Source organism: Dromaius novaehollandiae, chromosome 7, assembly GCF_036370855.1.
Source record: "Dromaius novaehollandiae isolate bDroNov1 chromosome 7, bDroNov1.hap1, whole genome shotgun sequence".
Taxonomy (NCBI): domain Eukaryota; kingdom Metazoa; phylum Chordata; class Aves; order Casuariiformes; family Dromaiidae; genus Dromaius; species Dromaius novaehollandiae.
In genome coordinates this window covers 26,633,980-26,653,335 of record NC_088104.1, presented here as the reverse complement: position 1 = coordinate 26,653,335, position 19,356 = coordinate 26,633,980, and the positions used below count along the sequence as shown (strand labels likewise).

At 51.0% G+C, this 19,356-nt stretch overlaps 1 protein-coding gene and 1 long non-coding RNA gene across 3 annotated transcripts in view; one reads left to right on the top strand and one right to left on the bottom strand.

Moving 5' to 3' along the window:
• The window catches only part of LOC135328864 (uncharacterized), a 74,728-nt gene that overhangs the window by 31,852 nt on the left and 23,520 nt on the right, over positions 1-19,356 (bottom strand). For both annotated transcript variants that reach the window (XR_010390002.1, XR_010390003.1), the window contains exon 2: positions 4,138-4,218. This is a non-coding gene — a long non-coding RNA (uncharacterized LOC135328864). The remainder of the gene's footprint in view (positions 1-4,137; positions 4,219-19,356) is intronic.
• On the top strand, positions 556-3,174 carry IFT70B (intraflagellar transport 70B). The gene has a single exon (XM_026123317.2). It carries the CDS (start codon positions 642-644, stop codon positions 2,637-2,639), a length of 1,998 nt encoding a protein of 665 aa, XP_025979102.2. The 5' UTR covers positions 556-641; the 3' UTR covers positions 2,640-3,174.

Below are 19,356 nucleotides of genomic sequence, written 5' to 3'. Positions count from 1 at the left end.
GGAACAGCAAGCGGCAGGCAGACGCACACACCGGTGCTTCTCTCCGCGACATCAACTCCCACCGCCTCACGGCTGCCGGGGGAACAAGCGCGCAGGCCCCGCGACGCCACCAGCCGCCACAGCGGCTTTCGGCGCCGACCCGTCACGACCGCGCGGGGCTTCGCGCGTCGCTGCCGCAGGGCGTTTTAGGCACGAGGCGGCGCGGGGGCTGCCGGGACGGCGCGCGCCCTGGCCCGGCCCAGGCCGCCGGCCGCCGCTGTGCCGCACCAGCGGCCTTCGCGCGAGCGGCTCTGCTGCCCGGGCCGAAGGCGAGGCGGCCCGCCGCCCCGGGGGAGGCACGAAGACGCGCTTAGCGCCGAGAGGCGGCGTCTCCAGACGCGCTGCGTCACCACGCCGTGGCGCGCCGCGACTGTCCCTATCGCACGTCACAACCGAGGACAGCGGCAGAGGCGGCGCAGAGCCCCGCCGCCCGCCCACCGCTTCCGGGAGGCGGCGCGCGGCGGACTACAGCCCCCAGCGCGCCCCGCGGCGCCGCCCGCCACTTCCGGTCCCGAGCACCCCGCGCGGGCGGGGAGGCTTCCGCCGCGGCGGCGGCGGTTGCCAGGGCAGCGGGGGCGCTTCCGCCGGGCGGCGGCGCGGCCATGGGGGCGGCGGTGGCGGACGGCGAGTACACGGCCGTCACCTACGGGCTGATCCGCGCCGGGCGGCTGGGCGAGGCGGCGGCGCTGCTGAGCGGCGAGCTGCAGCGGGGCGGCCGCTCGCGGGGCGGCCTCTCGCTGCTGGGCTACTGCTACTACCGGCTGCAGGAGTTCGCGGCGGCGGCCGAGTGCTACGAGCAGCTGGCGGCGCTGCACCCCGAGCTCGACGCCTACCGCCTCTACCAGGCGCAGGCGCTGCAGCGCGCCGGGCGCTACGGCGAGGCGCTGCGCGCCGCCGCGCCGCTGCTCGACGTGGCGGCCTACCAGGGCCGCGCCCTGCGCCTTCAGGCCGCCGTGCACTACGCCCAGGGCGACCTGCCGGCCGCCAAGAGCCTGGTGGAGGAGGCGCTGGCCGCCGCGGCGGAGGGCGGCCCCGGCGCGGCCGAGGACCCCTCGGAGCTGCCCGACGCCGAGGTCAACCTGGGCTGCCTGCTGTACCGGCAGGGCCGGCATGAGGAGGCCTGCGGCAAGTTCGCCGGCGCCATGCAGGTGTTGGGCTACTGTCCCGAGCTGTCCTACAACATGGCGCTGTGCTCCTACGCCGCCAAGCAGTACGCCCCCGCCCTCAAGCACATCTCCGACATCATCGAGCGCGGCATCCGCCAGCACCCCGAGCTCAGCGTGGGCATGACCACGGAGGGCGTCGACGTCCGCAGCGTGGGCAACACGCTGCTGCTGCACCGCACGGCCCTCGTGGAGGCCTTCAACCTCAAGGCCGCCATCGAGTACCAACTGCACAACCTGGAGGCGGCCCAGGAGGCGCTCACCGACATGCCACCCAGGGCCGAAGAGGAGCTGGACCCGGTCACGCTGCACAACCAGGCGCTGATGAACATGGACCGCCAGCCCACGGAAGGGTTTGAGAAACTGCAGTTTCTCCTGCTGCAGAACCCCTGCCCACCGGAAACTTTCGGAAACTTGTTACTGCTGTACTGCAAGCACCAGTACTACGACCTGGCAGCTGATGTGTTGGCAGAGAACGCCCACTTGACCTACAGACTGCTCACGCCTTATCTCTACAACTTCTTGGATGCCATTATAACTTGTCAGACCGCCCCTGAGGAGGCTTTCCACAAGCTCGATGATTCAGCGGGGATGCTGACGGAACAGCTGAGAAAACTCACAAAACAGGTACAGGAAGCTAGACAAAATCGGGATGATGAAGCCATGAAAAAGGCGGTTAATGAATACGATGAGACTCTGGAGAAATACGTGCCTGTCTTGATGGCCCAGGCAAAGATCTACTGGGACATGGAGAACTATGCAATGGTAGAAAAGATCTTCCGCAAATCGGTGGAGTTCTGTAACGAACATGAGGTGTGGAAGCTCAATGTGGCTCATGTGCTCTTCATGCAAGAAAACAAGTATAAAGAGGCTATTAGCTTCTATGAACCAATAGTTAAAAAGCACTACAATAACATTTTCCATGTCAGTGCCATTGTGTTAGCTAATCTCTGCGTTTCCTACATCATGACAAGCCAGAATGAAGAGGCAGAGGAACTGATGAAAAAGATTGAGAAGGAGGAAGAGCAGTTGTCCTATGATGATCCTGATAAAAAGATCTACCATCTCTGCATTGTCAATCTAGTCATTGGTACCCTTTACTGTGCAAAAGGAAACTATGACTTTGGCATTTCAAGGGTCATTAAAAGCCTAGAGCCATATAACAAAAAATTAGGCACCGATACATGGTATTATGCCAAAAGGTGTTTCCTGTCCTTGCTGGAGAACATGTCCAGGCACATGATAATGCTACGTGACAGTGTTACTCAAGGGTGCATCCAATTTTTGGAGCACTGTGAACTGTATGGAAGAAATATCCCAGCTGTTATAGAACATCCACTTGAAGAGGAGAGGATGCACAGTGGGAAAAATACAGTTACATATGAAGCCAGGCATTTGAGGGCACTGATGTATGAGATCATTGGGTGGAATGTGTAAATGATGTTCCCATACTGTAGGAATGGGAACTTTGTATCTGTTAATTGTCTTAGACCTGTGTTGAGGGTGACCTGGGTAGTCCGTAGTGATACATTTTTTTCCTGATTGCTTGCATTTAAATATTTTATCCTACGTTTTAACAGTATTCAATGGAAAATAGAGTACTTGCATAAATTAACATACACTAAATAACTAGGAGCATTCTCAGTAAGCAGTCATATAAAATATGCCATAAGATTTGGTGGCCAAGAACTTCATTACTGAAATATCATGGAGTTTCCACCTGTAAAATACTTTATCTCTGTGAAATTTTGACCAAGTTTCTTTTCATTGGTTCACAATTAAAACTAATTTGTTATCCATCTCTCCTAGCACAGAAACTGAAGAAACAGAATTGTTTTAATTCTCTAATTTGTGTGAAATGTTTCTTTCTTTTGCTTTTTCTAAGTTATACTTAATATGCTATAGGCTATATTGATTGTATATTCTAAACAAAAGATGGCTTTGTAATAAAAATCAGTCCTACAGAAATTAATATGGCATTTTGCTAACTCAATAACAACGCCTGAGTATTCTGGCAAATTATACATCTAACACAGGGACCAAGAAGGAAAGGATATATTAGCAGTAGGAAAACAGAGCTGAGCTTTTACAGAAATTGCAGCTTTTTCTTTCTTCCACAAGCACTGTAAAAGATTCCTGCTTCTGTGCACTCTAACAGTACATTACGCTAGCAGGTTAACGATACCCCTGCATATTCAAAAGTAAACCAGGGGATATGTCTCAAGCCTGTCTTCACGGTCCTTCACTTAGGACTACCCTTGCAGTAAACACCGTTATGACTGCGTATAACTAGCCTTGTGTTGGCTTTAGAGACACTGTCCAGTGCTACCCCGTCATCTGCTGTGATCCCTAGAGTTTACTTGCCAGCTCCACCTAAGTAGCCTCTGTTGCTCTGTAGATCCGTTTGGTAGTAAGTGCTTACTTGCCAGCAGCCCTTGGTTTACAGCCTGGCCTGCCCCCTCTTATTCAAATGCCATTCTCAGAATTTACCAGTGTCTGGTAAAAGACCTTGTGAATATACAGTCACGTTATCTTCCATATTGCTCAAAAAAGCACGCAGTTTCAATTTCATGTGGGACATCTGGCTTCTACTCTTAGATGGACGAAATCTGCTCCTTATTTTTCTCCTTTCTTACTTTTCTTGCTTCTCCAACAGCTCTCTGAAACCCTCTTTATTTACACACATTCCTTTTCTTTAGTATTTCCATTGCACTGGTATTGAACAGTTTATATTCTCAACAGTATTCACATACTTTTTAAAACACATATATGGGTTCCTCACAAAAAGCAATCTACCTTTCAGTATTTTCACGTGGTCTAGTACTGGTCCCCTTGTCTGCCCTCCTTTTTGTGTATTCTTCCTTCTGAAGCAATAGGTGACCTGCAATTTCTTAAGTCAAGGATCACGATCTGCAGCTTGAACGCATTTGTTTACCTTTGATGCTGGCTCCCCGAATTGCTGTTGCAGAATCAGAAAGCACATCTTTACAAATCCAGTTTCTATGCCATGGTTTACCTGGAAAGAGAGAGGACAGCATTGCTTTACTAGTTTACAAGTTGCTTTTCTATAAAGCAATGGAATACTTAATATTTCTAGAGAATTAATAGTCTGTATATACATATATGGGGGGGATCTTGGTCTAGCAGCAGACCTGTACCATTTCAATGTATAGAAAGCCAACTCTGCTTATCCCCTGAGTGAGAAGCCTGTTGTGGCTGGGGTCATTCCCGGCAGCTAACGGGGATGGTTGCGAGGCCGGGGCGGTTCACCAAAACATTCTATAAGGTATAATAAAATGTAACAGTTGTTTTCAGTGGCTACAATGGGAAAATATTCTGCTGTAGGTTAGACTCAGAAGTAGGCAGTAATACATGATAAGGTGTCCTAAAAAGGCCTCTGTAGCTCATTACTAGTCCATAATGCCATTCAGGCCCCCCATTACAAAGATACTAAATATTTTCCACAACTGTTTCCACATGAGGAGGAGACCTGTGATTTCAAATCTTGTTCACCTTCATGAAGCACAGCAGCAGGCTGTAAAGTATGTTTCTAATTTACAGTGGAATTGTATTATATATTATGCAGCATAAACAGCATGACCTTTTAAAAAAAAAGTTTTTAAAAGTCACACCACATAATAGAGAATGAAGTGCAGTCGGCAGGCAGCGATCAGAGCTTTGTTTAATATTCATTGTGCGTACTCCGTAAAAGTCAGTGGACATTTAAAAATCTGCACTTTGCAGACTTGCGTCAGTGCAAGTGCTGCACGCCCTCAAAACAATTTAAAAGGGAACAGAGAGCAATTTAGAGCTTTACCCACAGCTAGCTGTTGGGTGATGTTTGCACGCTCTAGCTGTTCCCGTGCAGCCAGCACAGCGTTCACGGGCCTTGGGTTAGCAGCACTAGCCGTACTGCACCGCGCTTCATCTCCTCCTCGCCTTCCACCGCCACCCGGGGCTGCACCGCGAGGCGCCTGGCGGCCCCACTGAGGTGGCAGCGCCGGCCGGCTCCCGCTCGCCTTCCCCTTCCCACCACGCTCCGGGGAGGGCACCGAGCCCCCGGCCACGGCGTGGGAAGGGAGAAGAGGGAGGCCGCTTTGCCTGTGCTGCACCGGCCCTTCCTGTTCCCTCCAAACAGAGGGGACAGACATGGGAACACCCGCAGCAACACAGCCCGCAGAAAGGCGAGCACCGCGCCGGCCGCCCAAGCAGGGGAAGCCGAGCACCCGCTCTCCCCCCATCCGGCGGCATTGCCGCGCTTGGGGACGGCGCTGTCGAGAGACCATGGAGGCTGGGCAACAACGTGGAAGTGAGAAGTGCTCGCAGCAGATAGTCTTTGCCTGCAAAAAGCTCTTTGGAGCTCGCATTAATTCTGGCAGATTTACTGATTTAATGAGCTGCCACTTTCCTACTTGGGAAAAAATCCCCATATAAGGAAACAAAGCTCTTCAGCTGTGCAAGATGTGGCCGGTTTAGAAAATATAACCAGAGGGCAATCAGCACGCCTGGAATTTGCCTCCTCCCGTTGCCCAGGATCAGACCTGTCCGCAGATCAGACATATAAACAAAACCACTGGAAACCCCTGGGGAAAATGCCAGTAGCAGCACTTGCCTTATTATTCCCCTCACCATGCTTTTATCTCCTTTTCCCCTCAGAGAATACTGTGCACCAGGGACTGACCTGACCGAGTCCAAAGTTTCTTAGCAAGTTCAGTGATACTGAACATTTTGACCCCACTGTCAGGAGGCCTCTGAGGCTGAAAGGAGGGAAGAGGCAGAGCTGAGAGCCGGCGCGAGGAGACCTGGGACGTGCACTCCTGCTGCTACCCATGGATTTGACCCACGCTCTCGAGTTGGGTCTCCTGCCCTTCCCTGCACCATTTTCCCCCTCATCCTCCAAAGCCGCTTGCACAGTGGCGGCCGGCCGACCTGCCCACAGCTGGGGCACCCGCGCGGCCACCCCGGCCCCATCCGTCCGAGGCAGCTGCCCGCTCCGCTGCGCCCCGAGGGGTTGCGCCCAGGGGCTGTGCTGCTGGAGGGCTTTGCAGTGTGAAGGTATTAATGCTTTCTGTGAAATGCTTGCATTTATAGCATCTCTGACTGCAAAGCACTTTGGGCATGAAAAAAATATATAAATGTTACAACCAGTTTTATTACTATCTTTATACTGCATTTAATGTTATCACTGTGTGGCTTACACACAAAATACATTTTTAAAGAAAGGCGCATACATTTTTATTTGGTGAAAAGGGAGGACACCAAATAATGATTTATGCTGCTTAGAAATATAGTAAAATCTGCCTAAATTAATGCCCTATACCAGCACAGTTCTTCTTTAGTCCATAACCCAAAATTGCCATTTTCATCTAAAAGGACACAAAAACCCTACACAGAAATAGCTGATCTTATTTCTGGGCAGTCAAGGAAGGCAAACATCTGGAGCCAAACATGGGTGTTTAAGCAAGAGCATCAGCTTTTTTGGAGGGAGGAGAAGGAGAAAGAAGCCAGTACCCCCTTTCTTTGCCTCACGCTCTGAAGGACCAGCAGCACAAGCGCCCCCCCCCCCCCCCGCCCGTCCCCACACACACCACTGCCAAACGGTGGCCAGTCTCTTACAGGGATTTTATTTCAACTAACGTCCTCTTTTGCGCCTTGTCCTTACAGTGTATCTCATGCGATGCTCTTGTCCTCAGACCTTACAAGGAATTGCCACGTTCTGCCACCGTCCCCTGCTGCAGGTGCCAAGCTGTACTGCACCGCGGTGGGCAGATCTCCCACCGCCCCCCGGTCACCCTGCAGTAACCGCAGCACCCTGCGCACCGCCCCAGCCGCCCTTCTGCCCAGCCCGGAGGGCAGCAGCAGGCAAAGCCGGGAAGCACTGAGGAGTCAGGGACGAGATTTACTCATTCCCCCTCCAGTCCCCTGGTGCTCACGTCCCTGCAGTTAATCGAATGGCTGCCGAGGCCCGTGGAGAGCGGAGGTAAGGGATGCCAGGGCCATCTGAGTCACTCTGCAATCACACCTGACCAAAACAGCGCTGCAATCAAGGGATGGCTGACTTTACACTGACGCAAGGAAATAACAGATAAGACAGAAAGGCCTTGTGGTGTTGCATAATTCTGGCAGGAGCATGATTAGAGACTTCCTGGGGCAGGAGAGGGGGATTTGTACAGGGTGAGCAAACCCCATTAGAAGATGGGAGATGAGAGGAACGTTACTTCTCTAAGGAAGTTCTGAAGAACTTCTCTTATCTTACAAGGTAAAGGCTGGTTTCGGCAACCCATTCTACAACATCTTACTTTGCAACCAATCCCATTTTAGATGCCCAAGTTCAAAACTTCTCTCCAACAACAACAACAAAGTCCTAGCTCAGCTGTCACTGCTGTTTTGTAGGTAACTTGCGTTTGATTTCAAAACCCTCCAGTTTTAAGCCCCTCTTGCACACACGTGAGAACCAGGGCACCCCATGCAGCTCTGCATCTACCCGCGCTCAGACCTCCCTAGGACCTGAAGTCCTGTCTCTTGAGTCTTGGTACTGTTAATACGTGTCCAACACGCACCAGATTTTTTTTTTTTTTTTTTTTTTTTTCCAAACACAGCCAGAGGCAGAAATAGTGGTACTTTTTGTATACTACCACATAGGCTGCCTTAGTGGTTACTCTAGAGCTAGGCAGCGAGAGACCTGGATGGAGCGTGAGTTCTGCACAGCATTTTGAAAACCTGTTTGTAAAAACCTCACCTTCGTGAGAGGGTTCAGGGTTTGACTCCCCAGAAGTGCCGTGGCACTTCTCTGCTGCCAAAGCAAGGCAAGGCAGCCCCAGAGAGGGGACCTTCGGAGGCAGCTCAGGCTGCTTTACTGTGTTACAGCCTGTTGACCAGCTCCAGGTGTCTCGGCAGCGTTTTGGGGCCTGTCCAGGGGCGATGGACATGCTCAGCAAGTGGCACAAGATGAGGAGCAGCCCGACACGGGACCTTGGAAGGGGGATACAGATCCAGCCATCAGCACCCCCTGTCTGGTGCCATGGCAGGTTTTAGCCTCCAGCAAAGGAAGCAGAGTGGAGCCCTGACTAACAGTTTGCAGATTCAGGGTGCTGAGGAGATAACATAGCAGTGCGGGCTGAGAGATGAGCACCGCAAGATCCATCTTCTTCTCTCCCCTCCGATGCCTTTTCTTTCATCTCCTTTTGGCCTTTCAGTCACAACCCTCCTTGCAGGGCTGTGCCTGCTAGCAGGGGCCGGGCTCTCCGCAGCAGCGCGCAGGGCTGCCCCGCACGGTGCCGCGCGCCCGCCGCGGGCTGGCACCTCCCTGCAACACCTTCTTCACAATTAAAGCGCTGCAGGGGCCTTTTCTTGAATATCTACCACATTTAAATGTCAATGTCCGGTACAGGAGACTCCGGCTAAAAGGTACCCTGTGCCTGCGAAGCCCTGGTGCGTTGGACCAGTGCGCGCAGTGCCGACGCTGTTCGACGCGCACCTTGGCGCAGCTTTCAGGAGCCACGGCTGCCCTTTCTCCGAAGGGAACGGCCACGTGGGTTCCGGCATTCCCCAAAGTCTCCCAGCACTCCTGGCTCCGTCACGCTGTGCTAGTGGGGGACCCAGAAAATTAAAGCTTGTAGCAGCAAAAATAAACCTGGCCCATGTCCTACATGCAGTGGACTGGGGGGAAAGACAGGAACAAACAGAAATTACAGAAATGGATAAATGGTGACAAGTGAATTAGTATGACGATCCTCCCAGCTTGAACCAGCTTACTCCTCACTAATGAGTAACGTCAGGAGTTACTAAGTGCGCGCGTGTTCCCAGAGGCGCTGCAGAGAAATACTGAAACTCAGCTCATCAAACAAACAGCTGTTTTTCAGGCCCCTGAACCTTATTTGGACAGCGCAACCCAGCCATAACTCCCAAAGAAACAGTTTCTAAATAAAGTAAAAGTGACTTTCAGTCCTGACAGGCTTTTAGGATTTATTTCCAGCAAACAACTCTTTTTTTGGCTGACATTTTTCCATTTGGTAGAAAAATGGAGACATTTGGACTCATTTTACAAAGGACCTCTTGATTAGTGTAATTTTCCTAAACCTTGCCTGAATTTAAACTAATCTTTATTAGGTCATACAGCAGACCTTGCCAAAGCTAACAGCTTCAGTCCAGGATGTTTCTATTTTGGGGATTCTTCCCCTAAATTCAGTGTAGTTTATAGCCCAAACTGAAGGCCAGTAAAGCCGACAAAAAGTTCCCATCGACTTCAGCGAGCTTTAAACTGGCACCTTAGAAATACCCATTTTCACAGACTGCTTTTTCAGACCATCCAAGAGCAGCTTCTTGCAAATACTGTAATACTGAAACTCTGGTCAAATTTGGAGAAAAAATACTTGTTTCCACACACTCAAAATGCTGCTCAGAAAACAGCTTACCGCTTATTTCTCATGGTGAAACTCAGGGGGTAACTACTGCGCATGGAGAAAATGTCGCTGTTGCAAAGTGAGAGATAAAGATCCGCAGTGGATCTTTACACATGGATGCGGGTGGGTGCGCACGGCCCGCAGCGGCTGCCAGCGTGGGATGGAGGCCTCCGGGCAGCGCGTCCCGGGTTACCCCGCGGCACCGCAGCCTGGAGCAGAGCACCCACTGCCCGCCGCGGCCCCGCTGGCTTTGTGCCCCATCGACGCTCTGCAGCGGCTCAGATTTCAATCTCAGAGCTGTCACGGGAATATTCAGATGTTTTTGAAACCAAATCTCTTTATCCGTGCTAGCAGCAGCGCACTCGTCTCAGCAGAACGGGAGACCGCCAGCACAGGGCCGGCTGAGCGGGGCAGCGGAGGCGCCGCGAGCGCCTTGTGCACCGCCTGGTCGGGGCTTTTGCAGCCCAGCTCCGACCCTCGCCGGCCCCTCGGCTACCCCCTCCCACACCGATATCTCCTGTTCGCATAAATCCCCCTGGCAGCTCCAGCACCCCACCACCTCCCCATGCAGGAGCCCTGATTTTCTTCCACAAAGTGGAAATAGTGTCTGCAATACCCTGCATCTCAAACTTTTAAACTTCCCGGGGCCAGTGCACAGCCTGGCTCTGACCCGTCTGAGCATTTTCCGTCTCTGCCTCATACAATCTGCATTTCTGCTTTTCTCGCCGCTTACCTTCCCCCTTCTGCCCCCAGCCCTGCCTGTAGGAGCCCTGCCATCTTATGTCACAAGCAGGGAACAGGTTGACTAACAGCTTTTTATGAGTCGGTTTTATTTTATAGCCCTCTTTCCCGTGGGAGAGGGCAAAAGCAGTTGGCTAACACTCAGATCCTGTTGGGTTGGAACCGTTTTCTAGCAGTTGTCTCCCAAATTAAAATTAACACAGCTCGAATTTTTCTGAAATGCATTTATCTGATGCCTCACAGAGCTCTTTGTGTCCTCGTCCACTGATTCACGGCCGCTCAGACACCAGACACACCGAAACGCAGCCGCTCTGACATGGCGTATCTGATCCTCCTGCTCTGTCAGCAGTATTTATCGCCACGGCTCCTGTGTGGAGTGCGAGGGTCTGCTTTTCCATCAGGGCCGAGGGGTAGGGTTTGCAGAGTGCACATAAATCCTCCGCGCTTCCACCGCCGAGCAGGTCACTGCACGCTGCGTTTCTAAAACAAAAAAGCCGCATCTTCCTACGGCTGTCACCTGACTGTTACCGCAGCCATCTCGATAGCAGAGATAACCGCCGCGCTAATATAATCCACGCAACTGTCTGGAGGTACGAGGCAGGTGCGGAGACAGCTCCATTAGGAAATACTGCCTCATTTATAAGAGTGGCATTACTCTTCTCCTGGCAGCGCACGCCTTTGTGTAACCTTCAGCGAGGAGCCGCGGGGCCGGCGCGTGCCGTTCTCCGGCCCTGCTACAGAGGGTGCTGAGAGGCCGCGCTTCGCCTCCGAAAGCCCCGCGCCGGGCGCCCGCAGCGCTCAGCGCCCGCCCCAGCTGCGGGCGGCCAGGCCGCGGCTCGGGAAGGGAGAGCCGCGCAGGGCGGCTGGGCCGCCGGCGAGACTCCGAAATGGGAGCTGCGGCACAAAACCGCAAACAAGGGGGCTTTTGTGCCCGGCGCACCCAGCTCCTCCTGCGAGCCGCCGCGCTCGCCCGAGTGCCGCTGCGAGGGGCAGGAAGCAAAGGCACCCGGGCCCTCCGCAGACCGGGGCCGGCGGTGGGTTTGTCACGGTCTGGTCACCGGGAACGAGACGCAAACAACTGCCCGCAGCTAATGTTCGTTCCAGACAATGTCGCGTTATCCCTTCTAATCCCCACTAGAGTGCCTTGCTCATCCTATTTGGAGAGAAGGAAGGAAAAAGGGAAGCTAAAAATGCCGTCAGATTTGTGAGAGACAGTGGCACCAGCTCTGCCGTCTCTGCTCCTGGGAGTCGCGGTGCCGGCCTGCCTCGGGCCCAGGCGCTCCCTTCTGCTGCTGTTCCCGCACTAGGGCACGGGCACACGCAGCGGCAGAGACCCCAGCTCGCCTCCCCGCAGCCCCGCCGGCGCCGGGGCCTTCACTCGCAGAGACACCGCGCCGCCCCCAGAACCAGTGCAGCCCTGCGCCTTCCGCACGCGCGTTGCACTTTGAAGACAAACCTGCCCGTAAGGAGGTGCAGCTTTGCACTGCACGTATTTGTACAACACAGGGCACGACCGACTTCACCGGAGTTTCTCTACAGTTGTGCCGATTTTACCGATTTTTACATTTGTTTACAAGCACTGACCCGCGTACGAGCGCGCCTGCCGCAGGCGCCGCAAGGCCTCAGACCGCGGGCAGGGCAGGAGGCCCCCGCCTGCTTCTTCTTCACAGCTTCTTCTGTGCCTCCCTTACAAGCCTCTTGGCCCGCTCCTGCCCAAGAATCAGATCAGTGCTTTAGAAGACATGAAACGCCGATGATAAGAGTTAATAGCAATGAAACAGTCAACAAAATACCAAGGCATCGGAGAGGGAGCGGAGCCTGCGGGCCGGGGTGCGGGAGCCCTGCCCGCAGCCTGCGCGCGCTCCCGAGCAGCGGCGCAGACGCCCCCCGGGCCTGCGAAACGCCTGCAAGTGAGCATGGGTAATGTACTGTGAAATTTTTGCGACTTGCTAGGTTATAAAGCTGGTTATAGAAGAATTTAATAAAAAAGGAAACCAGTTTATCTCTCTCTGATAATTTCTCTATGGCTTCAGGGTCTCATTCTGGCTTCCTCTCCATGCCTGGAGAGGTGATCCTAATATTCACTGTAAAAATGTACAGATTCCCTAAAGGGAACTTGAAAGAAATTCTCTGCTTCAAATTCAAACCTGACAGTACATATCACATCAGGGGATCCCTTTTATCAGCAGGATATTCAGAAGGGATGAATGATTTACTCACATAATCTCTTAAACCTTTCACTTGCAGAGTCTAAGATAGAATTTATAGCATTTTTATCATTTGGACCTAAAAAAAAAACAGTAAAATTCCTCTATGAAATCTGAAACCCTCGTCATTGATTTTCTAGCTGATGAAATTTCAAAGGAACATGTTCTTCTGTGATGGAGTAACAGCAGGCCTCTGCCGCAGCTCTGGTGTTTTCTCATGTTAGAAATCAGATAATTCCTCCCTAGGGAGGCACATTAAGTAGACACCTCCTATCTTTTGCATTTTAAAACACTAAGGATTTATATTAACCTCCCGAAATTTAAGGCTGTATCAAGTTCTGTGGAATTTATTTCTCTAATTTCCCTTTGCCAAATAGACATAAATTTACCCAAGAAACCTAAACAACTGGTGCTTTCATTCTGAGTTTTAACCTAAGTGATCAGCTTTATATTAAGGATGAGAAAGGCAATTTATGTGACAACATTTGCTTAATACTTCTACCAAGAGGCTATTGCAGAAAAATAAACCAAAAGTGGGCTGTGATGTTCTATTTCCCTTCCTAAAAATCTTTCTGTCCGTCAGATATTGTCTCCCTTTATCTGATGAAAATATAAGCTGGTCTGATTCCAAGTCTTGCTTAGCCTGTTGTACCAATAGCATGGTATCACTATTATTATTATTGAGTTACTCTTGAGTTAACCTGGGGAAAATGAAATCAGAATGAGAATGCAAAACAAATTCTCTTCTCATTCCCTGTCGCTCCTTTTTTGTTTCTTGCTTGAACCTAGAACCATCAGGTATTAATATGTGATGAGGACTAATAGAAAGAAATGGGTAATAATATTAATAACAACTGTTTCTTCATTTGATCTTAAGGAACTGTCGCATACAGGAGCAAACAAGTGCAGTCAGATTGATAGTTAATGCCTTAGAAATATTCAGAGCACAAGTCAGAGCTAAGGAACCCGCGAGCTCATTTCAGCCCTTCGGACAGGCGTATCTGTGTGTGAATTCATCTCTGGTAGGTTTTCTCTAAAGCGCGATGAGGCTCAGGTTGGGACTTTATAGTGTCAAATTGTCACCTCGGATCATGTTTATATCAGAGTACATCCAGTGCTCCCTGGGGTGGTATAAGGCTAACTTAATGCCTCACAACTACTTTTTTTGTTTTATGATGGTTCCTGTGAGAACTCCATATAAGCTAGTGATTTGCTCAGCCAGGATACCGCTGACCTCTCCTTTGTGCGAGGCTGTGGTGCTCACCGAGCCCTAAATCACACTCATACCCCTCCTTTACCCCATTCAAGCCTCAGTACTTCCATTCAATTCAGCAAAATACAGCCTGATTTACACCAGTGTAAGTGACAGCAGGATTTGGCCCTGTGCAGCGGGCTCTGTAAGGACAGATCCTCCACTGGTATAAGTTACCAAAGCTCAGTTTGCATTTATAGTGCCAAATTTACTTCTTTCCATTTAGTATCTGCCCCAAGGTCACGTTAAGATAATACTTCACTGTCATAATTATTCCCATGAAATCCAGAGCACTTTGTATTTGGCAGACAGTGTCATTTACCCTTCCTTAAGAAGTTGGCATTAATTTCCTGACGCTGAACAAGGATAGATTCGCTCACCCTTTCTCCTGACTGCCACCGTCTTTGCCTCCTGCGTTTGGATCCCCGCACACCGATTCGGCCCTGGCAGAGCATCATGGGTGCCCCGGCAGCGCCCACAATTGCTGTCAAGAGCTGCATCCTCATTTGGCATAGATTTGTGCTGGATTTCAGGCAGCTGGAGTTTTCCCTCAGACCCTGGGAATAAACCTGGTGACACCCCCTCCCGAGAGCTGTTTGCTCCTGAATTTTCTCTCCAAGAGCATGCCCGTCCTCATTAGAGGGCTGGGGTGGGCATCCCACAGGTGGGGCATTTCAAGCCTATTGCTGTGCATCACGAACACTGCAGTTAGATAACGCTGTGTGGTTATGTAGCCCCCAGGACAAGCTTATGCCTCTTATATGGACCCTCTGTCATCTTCCATATCCAAACAATGTGCTTATAAGGCAGAGCCGAGTGCGAATTTCCTCTGTGAGAAACAATCCATCGTTTCTCCCATCCAGAATGAAACCCAGCCCTGGCGCAGCCGCCTGGAAGTGCTGCTGGCCGCGAGGGCATTTGCATGGGGAAAGGCTCGTGGCGGGGAACCAGCACGGGAGACGCGTGGAGACACGGCCCCACGCGAGGCACGGAGAGCCCGGAGGGAGCCGGCTCTGACGGCGGTGCCCTGAGGCTGGGGCAGGCTCGGAGGAGGACGGCCGCACCGCCACGGCACGCTTCGGGGCCTCTGCTGCCGCCGCACCACGTACAGATGCACTTGCTAATAGCCGCCTCCTTTCCTCTTCACATGAAAAGAAATATTTCAGGCCATGACATGTAGCTAATATCCTCAGCTGATGTCAGCTTGCGTGACTCCCCTGAAGCAATGAATATTTATACTAGCTAAGAACCGACATGCATTTCATATACTCTAGATTATTTCTCACATCTATTTTTTTTTAATTTTCTCATAGTACTCAGAGGGCTGAGTGTCCTTTTCATCTAAAGCGGTCAGCTCTCATCCTATCCCCCCCTCCACCCATAGATTTGCTCACTCTTAGACATCTTGAATTCCCATCACATCTTCACACTCACCTAAACCGGACCAAGTCAAAATTATATAAAGCATGGTCCCCCCCAGGCCCCGATAAACAAGCAAAAAAAAAGGAATAGAAATATCCAAGTCAAATAATCATGCACCTCCTTGCTAGCATCGCCTATGCAGGAATGGCAGTGCAAACCCTCCACGCCCGGGCCCATGCCGCAGGTTTTCAGTAAAATTTCCCATTTCTCAGGATATTAAGTTTGACTGGAAGAAAATCCAGACATGTAATCTCACTTCAGCATTAGAGTGGAGCTAATAAAGATACATAAAACATGCCGCAGCCAGGAATTTCGCCGAGAGGCATGTGTTTACGTTTTGGAAAGTACAGAGTGGGTGAGACGGGGTCAGAAAGAGCGCAAGAGAAAGATTAAAAAATAGCTTAAGGAAACAGTGAGGCACAGCCTCCTGGAAAACCTGAACGGTCATAAACGGAGAAGGACAAACGCGACTCAGACGTTGACAGCACCCTTTCAGCAGCAGGGCTCGGCGCCGCTGGCCCCCTTTCGCACCCTCCTGCCCCGAGCGGGGCTCGGCCGGGCCGCCGGGAGGGCGCAGAGGGGCTCTCCCCCCCTGGCCAGGGGCTCCCGCGGGCAATGCCTGTGCCGGGCTGCTCGGGCGAGCAGCTCTGAGAAGGGGGACGTGAATGAAGCCGCCGCCGAGGCTGCGCCTTCGCCAGCATGGGCTGAAAAAGCGCCGAGCACAGAAGCGGCTTATAACGACATTTACACCCTCTCTGCCATTTACGGCTCTGGCCAAGGACAAAGATGAAGCAACCGCGGATGAAGCAACGAAGACCCCAGGCTGAGACGTGCATGGCACGTTGGCACCTGACCCTGCTGCTTTCAGCAAGGAACGAGTGGATCCTCGGCAACGTGCGCCCTGCCACATGGCACGCCGAGACGCCGCCTGCGCCTGACCAGCTCCCTCGTGGGGACACCACCTCTTCTACAAGGCGGCTGGTCTTCAGCAAGAGCGAGGAACCGGCCAGGTTACTCCTCCCAGCGCAAGGCAGGATACCAAGCAGGCAGACCTGCATCTCCCATTTTGGGTCCTGGAAGCAGGATCCAGGACTAAATGGGCTGCTGACAGCATCTTCCAACAGCCTCATCTAGTGCCCCGTCTTCCCCTCTCTGTTCTGCTCCACGCGTGGATTGTGGGTTTAAAAACTGATGCTTCAGTGAAACATGAATTGGGGCTTGTTTCTTTCCTGGGCTGGTTCTATTGCTATACGCAATATTAGGGCAGATCTCACCAAACCCACAACCATTAGTTATGGGAGGGGAACTGGAAAGCACTGAGGCAAAATCCATGGCAGAGAGGAGAAGGAGACTCACAGTTTCCATTCCACGGCCTAAGCTTACAGCACTCCAGAAAAGCACTTCATTAAGCGCTCAGGAAGCATGAAGAGGTCCCATCACAAAGTCCAGACAGAGAACAGTATCCGAGTAACAAGTAAAGCTGAGAGCCAAAATCGTGTCTGAGCACAGACAGCCAGGGAGACCAAAGTGGCAGAGGAGAGCGAGTTCTGCAAACAGATGTGGCAAAATCCTGAGCCCGTCAGAGCTGCTTCTGGCAGGCGCCAGAGGCCGGGAGCCTCGCGTACTTCGGCGACACTTGCAGAACTTGCCGCGTCAGGAGGGACGCCCGTACCTAACTGGCCTCAACAATGTTTTAGATACGTTGGAGGGCTTATGTCTTTAACTGGGATAGCTTTCATCATCTGGAAATGACCCCTGCCTCAGTCTTCATAGGGGTGTTACAGCAGAATTGGACCCAGAGGTGTTGGGAAATCTGACGATTTTAACAGAGTTCTGCAAGTTCCATACCCCAGGGCAGGTTCTGTATGCTCTGTGCTCATTTACAGTCAATAATTCTTTTTTCCCTCCCTCTCTTTCCTGAGCTGTTTCCTTCAAAGCTGCGCCCCTGTATCGAGTCACCAACAGGGGCCACTTGTGCGTGTCCTTTCAGGGAGGAACCCCCCGGCTGGAAACAGGCAACGATTTGCTATTTTAGATGGGAAAAACGGGTGCACGGTGTGTATTTCCCCTTTGAATCATGATGTCCTAAGGATTTAGTGAGGAAATCTATCGAGACATGTGAGTGTTCAGGAGTTAAAAACATGTTGTAGGGGCTGTCTTATGATTTTACAGAGCTGCTGGCAGGAATTGGAGTAAGGGAAATCCCCCCGGTGATCTGTAGTTTTGAAACAGGAGGACCCGAGTTGCCGAACTGCCAGGAATTTGATTTCTGGCCACAGCTGTTTATCCCATCTCCGTCCTGCCCCTCCAGGGCAAACCTGAGCCTCCTGAGGAGGCTACAACGTGCACTGCTCACTTCTGTCACATTGCACAAACCCCACTTTGCTCTTGCTCTCTTTCTTTAACGCTTGCCAACTCTAGCGCCTCCGATATTAAACTTTCAACCCATCCTCTGCTCAGCTTTTGCTTTTTGATTTGATTTTTCCCTAGGAACAGGACATGCCCAAAAATATTTCTGACAAGAGCTACTCGCATCTTTGCAGACGAGAAGACCTTGGCCCCGTGTGATATACACCCTAGTTAAAGTAAACAATAACATGCATATTTTCCTGCAGGCTGCACCAGAGCACTGGTCAAGCATTCAGTGACTAGCCCATATTTCTTATTTCAATTTATGGCCTTGAGATGGACAGGAGCTAATGTAAATGTCCCGAGCTTCTGTGAGGGATGATGCAGGCTGCGTAATGGCTTTGTCGTTCCCTACGCTGAGCAGATACGCAGCTCGCTGAGCTGTTAAGCACTTCTGAAACCATGCGGCGTGGACTGGGGGGGGAACCCCACACGCTACGTGCTTGTAAATGTCAAGAGGAGTTACTGGTATTTATAGAAAAGAAACTCTTTTACTCTTTCCAGTTCTGTGGAGCAAATACTCTGTATACTTTTGGGTTCAGCTTCAGCAGCTCAGTAGTTTCTGTGTGGATAAGATTTTTAAGGTCATAAATAGATTGAGATGACCCAGGCGATTCAGCACCGTGCCAAGTCTTTTAAAGCCCAAGAAAGTGCAAATGACATTTAATGGTGGGAAACAAAGCAAAGCAAAGCAAACAGAATGAGCAGTTTTGTAATATGATATAAAAACAAGGCATGTGCATTTCATCACTCGAATTTCATGAGGAGCTTGATCTCGCTCCCTTTTGCAAAATACGCCTGGGCGTACAAATTCGTATGTTAGGCCTGAAGCCAAACAATTTGCTCGCAGAACTTGCCAAACTCCAAATCAAGTCGAGCAAGAAAAAGAAGGATCAAGTCTGATAATAAACACACAGTCCGGAAATCACGACTCCCTAATTTAATGCACCACATGGAAGCCTTTGCATTTTAATTTATCAGTTTCTTTTTAATTGACCAGATTAATTATTTCCACCTTGCCATTTGGCAGGTAGGTCACTGTTCCTTTTCACAACATTAATGAACTAATTCAGTTTTTCCCCTTGTAATTAAAAGTGTGAGTTGGAGAGATCACATTTATAAATTGGCTTGGTGCACAGCAAAATTTGTTCTTTATTATATAAAATACAACAACAACAGTTATTTCTCATGCCTAAAGCAATTTCTTTTCTTTGCATTTCTTCACTAGCAAAAACACAACAAGAAAACCCCCTCAGCCCTACATTTTTCAATCAGCAATAAAAATGGGTAAAATAAGATTACTTGCTAATTCCCAAACACCCACAAATCTCCTTGGGGACACCAAGCTCAAGCACAAACGTGAAAGCAATTGAAACATTCACATTATCAACATTTTATGCTCTAATCAAGGCCTCTTGTGATCAGGTCAAAAAGCAGACAGACTTGCAAGTATCCTTCTGCATTCGCAGAGGAACACGTGCTGCAACTGGCCCATTAGCTTTATTTGTTTGCTTTAAGAGAGACTGGAGGAACATAAAGACTTGCTCACTGCAATCAACACAGTAGTCAAACTCACAAGGGCAGGCTGATTTGGGGTCTGACGGCTTTCAAAAGCTTTTCTTAATTCCTAAGCTGTCCTCTCAAATCACTGTGCTTAAATGCAAGCTTTTCCTGCCTTGAAATATTGTTGCCTGGTGAACTTATGGCACCTGAGTTGGGTA

Bases quoted from the DNA above. Each gene is read 5' to 3' on its own strand.
- IFT70B (XM_026123317.2), top strand. From the start codon at position 642: ATGGGGGCGGCGGTGGCGGACGGCGAGTACACGGCCGTCACCTACGGG.